The 10914-nt window shown below is 34.9% G+C and overlaps 1 protein-coding gene across 1 annotated transcript; it reads left to right on the top strand.

Annotated features, from left to right (window-relative positions):
- Positions 1-1229: 1229 nt before the first annotated feature.
- On the top strand, positions 1230-10859 carry LOC141362958 (uncharacterized). The gene is made up of 6 exons (XM_073865279.1): positions 1230-1275; positions 3428-3796; positions 5544-5663; positions 5809-6105; positions 6317-6628; positions 9719-10859. Exons 1-6 carry the CDS (start codon positions 1230-1232, stop codon positions 9769-9771), a joined length of 1197 nt encoding a protein of 398 aa, XP_073721380.1. The 3' UTR covers positions 9772-10859.
- Positions 10860-10914: the final 55 nt, after the last annotated feature.

Raw genomic sequence — 10914 nt, 5'->3', positions numbered from 1 at the left:
ATAGTTCCTAGCTATATCTGCCTAGAAAATCACAACTTTTAATTTTCTGTCGGTCTTAACACATGACGTAACTACAGAAGAGTCAAGTTTTAAATAGGAAAAAATAATATGGTTATTTTTAGTGCAATGCTAATGGTCTAATCAGATTCAATGGATTATGCTAAGCTATGCTAAAAGTGGTACAGCCAGACCCGGAGATCAGCTGAATGGATTCCAAAATGGGAAAAATCTAATGTTTAACTCTAGGGGAGCTGGAAAATGAGCATATTTTCAAAAAAAGTGTGTCCCTTTAATCTGGTCTAGCTGGACTTAGCTGGTCAGGCTGGGAGGACCACCTTAAGCCACCTTATGCTGGATTTTTTTAGTAAGGATTAGTCTAATACAGTGGTTCTCAACTCCAGTCCTCGGGACCCACTGCTCTGAACTTTTTGGATGTCTCTCATATCTGACACACCCAGTTCAGTTCAATGAAATCTATCCTAACGAGCTGATGATCTGAATCAGGTGTGTTAAATAAGGGAGACATCCAAAATGTGCAGAGCAGTGGGTCCCGAGGACTGGAGTTGAGAACCACTGGTCTAATACCTGTTTGGTTGCATGGAAACTTTGAACAGGTGAAGTAAATTTTCTGTATGTCAGGTTTACAAAATGCACACTATATCTAAATAGAAGATATGGAGTGATTTTGTAATGGCACCTGTGGTCGTTAAGTGAACTACAACCATCAAATTATTGCCTGTGCTCATGCACACCTATATAATGTAGGCAAGCCTCGGCCAAAACAGATGCAGTTTACCAAAATCATCCTGATAGATGAACTTGCATAAACATCAGTTCGGAGGTTTGAAGTTAATCTATGTAAGCCAGAAAAGGTCTTTTTTATGTTTGCTACAAGCACATATAGCAATAAAACGTGATAACTTCATAAAATATCTTGCATACAGGCCCATTAAAACATTCCTTTTTTGTAGTAACCTGCTCATAGATTGATCAGGTTCCATGGAAGTCGCATAACTCACATTTATTTCCTTATTCCTTTCATTTCACACATACTCAGTGAGATTTCAAAGCTTTGCCTTTTTGTGAATTCTCCGCCCAAATATCTCAGTGATAAATGTTGTAATACCTGTCGCTGGGTTAGTGGGTTTCAGGTGTAGCTCACTCTAGTAACACTGAACATTTCAATATCTTTACTTTACATTTATTTTAACTAAACACCTACAGCAAAAATGAAGATGGTGACTTTACTCTTCGTCATCTCTTTATTTATAAATGGTAAGTTCATTTATCAACATTTCTGCAACACTTTTGGTTTCACTTGGCACAGATCTGTATTTTATGTATGAGTTTTGGTTTAGTGGATAGGCTTTATAACAAAGATTCAAATGAAATATATCTTTATACATACATTTATCTTTTGTTCAACAATTTTGCAGCTCTGTGTTGTTTTTGAAAGATCACATGATGGTTAGATAGCAAATATCCTGACTTTGTGGTTAACAGAGGTTGAAACTGAGACTCTTAAACCATTTTAATGTTGATTTCAGAATGTCAGATGAAAGTTTTAAGTAGGCATCACTCAATGATCTCAGTTGATCTCAATTTTTCTGTTTGTGTGTGCAGGTGTGTTTGGTGTTAAAGTGAAGTCAACTTCAGTGTCAGTGTCAGTAATGGAGGGAGATTCTGTTACACTACACCAGGGCTATTCAATTAGTTTGTCGTGGGGGCCAGTTCATAAAAAGTATCTTAAATGAGGGGCCGGAGATATAACAGTGATGATGACTACATTTTTCTACATTTAAACATATTCATGTTGTATTTTGAAACTGCACAACAACAAAATCAGTGCATTGTACAATAGGCTTTTTCTACAAACATGTAGTTCGAAACTGCATTCAACAACATTAGTGCATTGTTAGATGTCAAAGTAGGCTTTTTCTACATCCAGATATGTTCATATATTGTATTTTAAAACTGCATAACAACATAAGTGCATTGTAAGATGCCCAAGTAAGCTTTATTCTTCATTTAAATAGGTAAATAAGATCCATATCACACTTATTGAGAATTTAACTCATTTACTCACTTCAGTGCACTATGCACATAGCAAAAAAGTTTATAATATGGAACATAATTGTTTTTTGCTGTTTTTTTGTCAAAAGCTAATTATTACAGTAGCCCTATTTAAACTACAACAGCCATCTTAATACTTGGCAAACAGTAGGCTACCTTCTAATAAACAGAATATGTTTTTAGATTTCGCAAGAGCAGTAAAATCAGGTGTATGTTTGTCAGCATGATACGCATACAGTGGTGCAGGTGCTGGGCTGTGAGCGATGGGTGACTACTGCTACTCGTTTTAATTGCATTCTTGTGTGAGAACGATGACTCGCATAATATTTGAGCCTTTGTCTGCTTTGAATTTTGGAGAAACTGCAGGATCTTTTTATCTAGTTCACAAAATCGTTTCAACGAGTTTCCTTTATCTAACGTCATTGTGGATAAGCATAAACATATCAGACAACAATTATCGGAAAAGGTGTTTGAAAATACAACAAATAAAGTTAAAACAACCATAGAGTTCGGTCTCTTAACTCACCACTGTCAGCTATCGCGTCTTGAGACGCGGGCGCGAGCGGGGGAGGCGATCGCTTTGAACTTGTGGACCAAAGCGGGAATATAATCACGTGACACAGCTGCTCGCACCAGTCACGTGACTCGCGCTCTGCAGCTCATGCTGCATGAAACAGGCGCACGCGCATCAACTCGTAACTGTACGGCCCGTTGTCTAACTTACTAAATTTATTTTAGAGATGTCTTTTTTACAGACTACATAAAGGGCCGGATCAAATTACCTTGGGGGCCGGGTTTGGCCCGCGGGCCGCCAATTGAATAGCCCTGCACTACACACTAATCTTACTGAAATACGGACAGATGATGTGATAGATTGGAGATTTAATGGGGTTCGCATAGCTCAAATCAATAAAGTGGCCAGTATTATGTCACTAAATGATGATGTACTTGATGGGAGATTCAGAGACAGACTGAAGCTGAATGATCAGACTGGAGATCTCACCCTCACAAACTTTATAACAAAAGACTCTGGAGTTTATAAACTTAAGATCAGTGTGAGCAGTGAGACTATAGAAACCATTTTCATTGTTAGTGGTGAGTATTTTATACAATTTAACACTATTTTTAGATAATTTTTAAGCACTTCACTGTAAATATGTAACTGGCATACAGTTTCGTGTAGTATAATATACCTATAATAAATTTCACTGTAAAATATGGCGGATTTAAATGTTTGCAGTTACCTCTAAATGCAGTTTAAATGGATTAATCTCAAGTTTGCTTTGATTTTAAAACTAGACATTCATTAGTTATATCAAAGTAACTTTTGAATTTCTGAACAAAATCTTTTCAGGTGTTTTCTATAAGAAATCCTATTGTGCAGGTGTGTTTGGTGCAGGTAAAGGGAAGTCTGTGTCAGTGATCGGGGGAGAATCTGTTACTTTACTAACCGATGTTCCTGATGTCAAGAAACATGATGTGATACGGTGGAGATTTCGTCATGAAAACTCTCCTCTAGCCGAACTCGACAGAACGGCTGGTATCTTCTCTATACATGATGATGTTCATGATGGGATATTCAAAAATAGACTCCAACTGGACCATCAGACTGGATCTCTCACCATCACAAACATCAGAAACACAGATTCTGGAGTTTATGAACTAGATATCAGCAACAGCAGTACACACACCATACATCAGTCAATCACAGTTACTGTGTGTGGTGAGTACATTTTAATAGTCAATTTTATTATTTTTAATGTTAGTTTAGCTGTCTATGTTTGAAACTGATCCAGGATCATCCCTAAAAAACACTGTTTATGTACAGATTGCATAAAATGCAGCCATGTTATGAGAGCATAAAGTCCTTGATTATTACGCCAAAATGAGAGTATAATTCCTAGCCATATCTGCCTAGAAAATCACAACTTTTAATTTTCTGTTGGTATTAGTAGATGATGTAACTACAGAAGAGTTTTAAACTGGAAAAATATCGAAACTATTTGGTTATTTTTAGCGCGATGCTAATGGTCAAATCAGATTCAATAGATTATGCTAAGCTATGCTAAAAGTGGTACTGCCAGACCCGGAGATCAGTTGAATGGATTCCAAAACTGTAAAAGTCAAATGTTCTCTCTCTAGGGGAGCTGGAAAATGAGCATATTTTCAAAAAAGTAAAGTGTCCCTTTAACATTCTTTGGTATTTAGTAAACTTGTATGTTCACTTTTAGTTACTCTTCTAGATTTTGTTTGTGATTACTTTCCAGGAAATAACCTGTTAGATTTGAAGGGCTAGATTACTAACAGCTTGTGACAACACATACCATCTTTTGCAAAAAAACTGTCAGGATTTACAAGACATGCAGTGAAAAAAATTTATGCTGTAAAGCCATGGACATGGTTAAGTAGCTAGCTCATAGACTGTACAAAATGTGTATAACAACGTGTCTCCAAAGCCAAAATATCTCAAAAAATGGCTGCTTACACCTTTTAACAATGACATCCAGTCTATGTAAATGAAATGTTGCACACACTTGCACAAAGTTTTGCACACAAAGACCTGTGTATGTTGTTTAAATGTCCAGGTTCATTACAAAATTAAAGATTTAGATCTTAATTTTTTGGCTTTGGATCAATTCAGAAATGTTGAAGAAAAAAATGACAGCACCTTTATTTGATACTGTTTAAAGTTTATTATCCATTATTAAAGTGATCTGAATAACTAGTGGGTTAACAACTTTCTTCTAAAGCAAAACAATGATTTGTTTGAGAAAAATATTTATGTTTTATTCATATATTAATGCATATATTAATATTCTATGCATAGAAACTCTTGATTTGAAAACATTAACTGGTTGCTTTTTTACACTGTAAAAAATTATAAGCTTGATTTACTTAAAAATATAGTTTTTCAAGTAAGTTTTACTTGAAATTTTAAGTAAGCCAATTCCATGTGAAACTTACTTAAAAAATGGATGCAGAAATTATGCACTATATTTTTAAGTAAATCCAGCGTATTATTTTTTCAGTGTACCCCCCCCCCCCCAAAAAAAATGTGTGATTTAGCTGAATGCCCAAGCTACTCTCTTTCAGTAAAAACAGACATATAACAAAATAAACATCACATATGAATCTATGGTTCATATTGTTTTTATATTCTGAAGCCAAGCTTATATCCTAAAGAAATGCTGGGTTTTTTCAACAAATGTGGACATTTTCTGCTTTATTTATCCAATAGTTGGGTTTATCAATTTTTACCAATTACATCCAAACAACCCAGCATTTATTTAGTGTAAAGAGATGATTTTCATCTCAAAACAAATACCTGATGTTACATTAAATGTGTTCATGATGTTTATGAAGCTGTTTCAATAGAATACAGTGGCATTTATCCTGTTTTACTCGTATGTGTTGGTCTATTTACTATACACATGATTATTTTACACTAATATTTTTTTCTATCATTGCAGCATTGGGTCTGTCTTTAGGTGCTGTAGCCGGAATATGTTTTACTTTCCTCCTTATTGCTGCTGTAACTGTTGCTGTAATTTACTATCGCTTGAGGTTTCACTGGATAGACAAATGTTGGGGTAAGAATCAACATCAGCTGATTCAACAAGAGGAAAATAATAAGCTTTATTTTGATCAAGTAAAATTGATGGTGTAACATATTTAAAATATACATATCCAAGTTAAAATTTTGTGTTTGTAATCACATGTTTGTTGTTGCGACAGATAAGATGGAGTCAGTGTTGAAGGGAGGTTCTGTTACTCTACACACTGATCTTACTGACATACAGAGTGATGATGAGATCGAGTGGAGGTTTGGACCTCAAGAGGTCACCATTGCTAAAAGCACAAAAGGAAGAATCAATTATTTTGATGAAAGATTCAGAGACAGACTGACACTGAACCAAAAGACTGGAGATCTCTCCATCAAAGACATCACAAATGAACAATCTGGATTTTATCGGCTAAAGACCATAAAAAATGGAAACCTGTCTTCCAAGAAATTTTATGTGATTGTCATTGGTGAGTAATAGTATCTCAGTTTTCTGCACTATTTAGATATATACATTCTTTATGACAAATTACAGTGAGGAATTTAACCCTGCTTAAATCTACATGTAAAGAAACATTTGTCATTTTTGGAAGGTTAGCATCAGATTATGAAAGCCCTGCTTATGGAATTGTGGAGAATTATTCAAAATACTTATTCTGTTTCAATGTGGTGCTGTTACAGGTAAAGTAATGACAGTGAATGCAGGAGAGTCTGTCACTTTAGAGACTCATGTTACTGAAATACAAAGAGATGAGAAGATAGAGTGGATGTTTGGAGATAAAGAGTCTATAATAGCTCAAATTGACAGCGCATTTGATATCTTCTATACATGTGATGGTGGTAATGATGTATTCAACAATACACTGGAGCTGGATCATCAGACTGGAGATCTCACCATCAAAAACATTAGAAAAAGACATGCTGGTGTTTATACACTAAAGACCATCCTCAGTGGAAATGTCTCTTTCAGGAGACTGCGTGTGATTGTCACAGGTGAGTAATACAGTAAGGTGCATTTACACTTCACATTTACACATAGGCTACTTTAGACACGCCTCATATCCGATGTCTATGTTTACATTAAACTCCCTCCCAGACAGAATTCTAGCTTAACCCTATAACTGTCACTGCCCCTTTTGAGTGGGGGGGTGAAAAGGTGATCTGCATGTTAAAATGACTATAACTCTGGCATTCTTTGGTTTAGAAGCAAAATCTTGGTCTCTTTTTTAAGAAGACAATTTATAGTTTTACACTGAGGTGTTTGAAGTTGTAAATATTAAATGACAAAAAAGTTATACCCGTTTAAATTTATTTTCAATAATAAAAATAATGCAATAAAGTATATACTCTCTAATCAAATGTATATAAAAATTAAAATGTTTTACTCTCAAAACACCACACCAATAAAGACACAAGTCTCAACTAGTTCTGAACCAAATTTTAGGTGAAAATAACAAAAAATGAAGTTTCTGTCACACTTTTAGTGGTTTTACCAACCAAGGCCACTAGGTGTCAACGGTTAGTTGCAATATCTTGTCAAAAGTTGATAAATTACTGTCTCTGCATTGTGTTTAATGCAAAAAGGTTTTGAAATATGAAAACTACATTCTTAAAGCTTTCCAACGATATATAGTTTGTCAAGATTTTTGAAGATTCATATATTCATTTTGAAGAATATTAGAATTATGAATATATACAAATTCATATGGACTCCTACAGGGTCAGCGACAAATAACAAAATGACTGTCCCTACTAAATTTCCATCATCAAATGGCCTTGAAATATGAAAACTACATTCCTAGAGCTTTCCAACAATATATAGTTTGTCAAGATTATTTCAAGTTTATAGGGTATTAGTGTTATAAATTTATAATCATTTATATGTATTCCTATGGGGTGAGTGACATTTAACAAAATAACTGTCCCTATACAAATTCTATCATCAAATGGCCTTGAAATATGAAAACTACATTCCCTGAGCTTTCCAACAATATATAGTTTGTTGAGGTTATTTCAGGTTAATGGGATATTTACAAATAAATATGTAATAACATTTTGGGCCCACCTGTTGGTCTGCGACATTTTAGAAAATGACTCTTACTACATACTTTTTTTTCAAAATTGTGTTGATATATTAAAACTACATTCTTAGAGCTTTCCAACGGTATATAGTTTGTCAAGATTGGTGTAGGTTTAGACTATGTAATTATTGTTTTAAATATGTAATGCCAAACGTCCCACCTGTGGGACAGTGACAGTTATAGGGTTAACTGTTAGCTATCTAACACTAATATCATCATCACATATTGAAAGTAAAGGCCATTGTTAATGATTACCTTCGGCATCATCATCATCCAAATTGTCTTTCTCCGTCATCACGTCTTCCTCTGAAAAACTGTTGAGAACTTCGGGGGGTCGGCAGCGAGGTTTATCGCCCAAAATTCGCTCCAGTAGCTCATAAAATGGGCAAGTCATTCTGTCTTGAATACTGTGGTTGTTAACTTACTTATACTTTGCTTAAAAGGGAATGTAGTAGTGTTTTATTAATCAAAATCAATGTCTTTATTCATGAATATGTCCTCATTGGTGTCAAATGATCTCTGCCAGTGATCTGACTTTTTTTTGTAAGCTTAGAATTTCTCCTCTTTACTTACATTGAACGGGTAAGTCCAAGGAGACTTCCATGTCATTTCGCCGTATTGATAAACTATAATAGCAGAGAGGGACAAAAAGCACTAGCCTACCAATGCATTTTCATTCAAGACACGTGAACCAGCTGAAACGGACACTGTAGAAGGTACATAACGGCTACCGTAGTTGCAACACGCATTTGGAAAAGCGAGGCGCTAAAGAGCACTACTGTATACGTTTGAATGCAAAATACAATTTCACCACTAGATGGGGGAAATCCTACTTATTGTCCCTTTAATGCTCTTTATTTTGCGCTGGCGTTGCCAGGTGCAGCCGCATGTAACGCCTCCTTACTTCAGGTGCGAAATGATGACAATCCTTCGTGTAACACTGACGTCATAATCAACCTGAATCGGATATGTGTGTTTAGACGCAGTCCGGATGTGCCAGGGTAAATGCAGCCTAATGTGTATAAGATTCATTTTCTGAGCGTCAAATTATTTTAAGGTGTAAATCCTTTTAATACCCCAAAATATTAGTTTCATATATAATAAAACTTTTTTACTATCAAAAGATGATTGAAAAGTAGATCCTTAAAGGGGACATATTATGAAAATCAGACTTTTTCCATGTTTAAGTGCTATAATTGTGTCCCCAGTGCTTCTATCAACCTAGAAAATGTTAAAAAGATCAACCCAATATCTTAGTTTTGGTAAACCATTTTCTGCAAGCATGTGAAAAATAGGTCATTGTAATTTGGCCCTTATTGTGATGTCACAATAAGGTAATACCGCCCCCTTTATCTGCACTATCCAACCACAGCACAACCATTTAGTATGGAGAGAAAGAGAGAGATAAAATATTTCACAGCACAATTGAGTTTCAATTGCAACAAACCACCATCATTGTGATCAGTGGTTGCACTTCATCCGCTCATTTGCATTTTAAATGACACACCCAAAACGGCACACTTTTGCTCAGACCTATTTTAGACTTAGTTTTCATCTTAAAAAAAATCTCATAATATGTCCCCTTTAACTGTACAGTCTAAAAAAAAAATGCTTGGACATTTTTTACCCTGCAGGACAATGCCAGCCATTGGGTTGTAATTTAACCTATGCTGGGATGGATGTTTAACTCCTTGTTTTGTCAAGGAGTTGATTTAACCCATCAGCTGGGTTTGTCCCTATTTGACTCAACACTGGTTTGAAAATAAACCAGAATTTTTAGACTAGCATCACTCTGTCTGTATGAATGAAATAGAAAGTTGGCGGTTTTTATGTGGACACGTATGGCTTTATATGTAAACACTGTAGTTCTGTGGTTATACAGTATCAGAGTATTTATTTGTTTCCTTGAACATTACAGCCCGCTTAACACAGCAACAGTTAGCAAATCAGCTTTTCCCTTTCTGGTCATCCTTGATTTTTTTGTTGTCTTTGTTTCTTACAGGTGTCATTAGAAAGATTCAGAAAGGGGATTTAGAAACAGCTTTGGTGGTTTAAGACGTCCAGTTTTACATAAAAAAAAACACATCAACATCACTGTAACTTACAGAATCACCCTCACATTGATGAGTTCAAGTTGGTAACCTTATCTTCAGTCTTTGTCTGGTCTAGTTAAATAAAGGACTACATACCAGTGCTTCATCAATGTTTCTTTTACTCTGCTCCTGCATTTCCAAAACCACAGTCTTCTTTCTCATCCACCTGTTACATGGACAGTATTATACTCAGCAGTACATGTGCAAATTCATCTTTCACCTGAAAGATTTCAAAGCCATTTCTTTAAAACCATTGGTTTACTTGCCTGCTCATTTCTCTGATACTTGTGTTTAATACACAATTTAATATTTGCTATCTACTCCATAGTCTGAGTCTATGCTGACCTACAGAAATGATCTAATCTTTGTATAATTGTTAACCTTAGATTTTATTTAAGTTATGCTGCATATAATATTCATATAATCATATTATGTATGTAGATGTTAGTGAACATCAAAAGTCTCTGTTTCTCTGTTCATGTATGCATACTTTATACTTTTTATGTTAAATACTGTTACCCCAATGAATGAGTATAGTCAGCTTTATAAAATGAAACGTATAAAAACACGTGAACTAATAGTAGAGTAGGACTCGTAACAAAGTCAAAGGGTTTGAAAATGTAAAGTCCATATATGCACTGTAAGTCAGATTGATAAAACCATCTGCCAAATTAATAAATATTTTCAAGTGTGTGTTAAAAAAATACTTTTTTATGTTGTCGAGTTGCATAAATGTAATGTTTATGTTATCAAGAGTGTTTGTGTTTTTTATTTTTTTTAACTGATGTAACAAGCAACATGTCTCTTTTATGACGGGATCTCATTTTGTTCCAATAAATGATAAATTACTTGCTAAGAGAAACAAATTAGACTGAATTATATTTACTAATGCTCATTCTTAACAGTTCACAAAAGTGACAACGGTCAGTCAAAGATGCTGTAGTGGTGCCCTGCTAAAAAACCAAGACACCATCACAGAAATTCTATTGGTTTTATTGGGAATTGTATTGGTTCTAATGGAATATGGCCCAAAACACACCCCAGCTAGAAATAAAAAGTTCTAAGAACGTTCCCTGAAAGTTCCCGAATGTTCCCAAAAGCATTC

Source organism: Misgurnus anguillicaudatus, unplaced genomic scaffold (assembly GCF_027580225.2).
Source record: "Misgurnus anguillicaudatus unplaced genomic scaffold, ASM2758022v2 HiC_scaffold_31, whole genome shotgun sequence".
Taxonomy (NCBI): Eukaryota; Metazoa; Chordata; class Actinopteri; order Cypriniformes; family Cobitidae; genus Misgurnus; species Misgurnus anguillicaudatus.
Note: the sequence above shows the minus strand (reverse complement) of the source record. Positions and strands in the feature narration are given on the sequence as shown.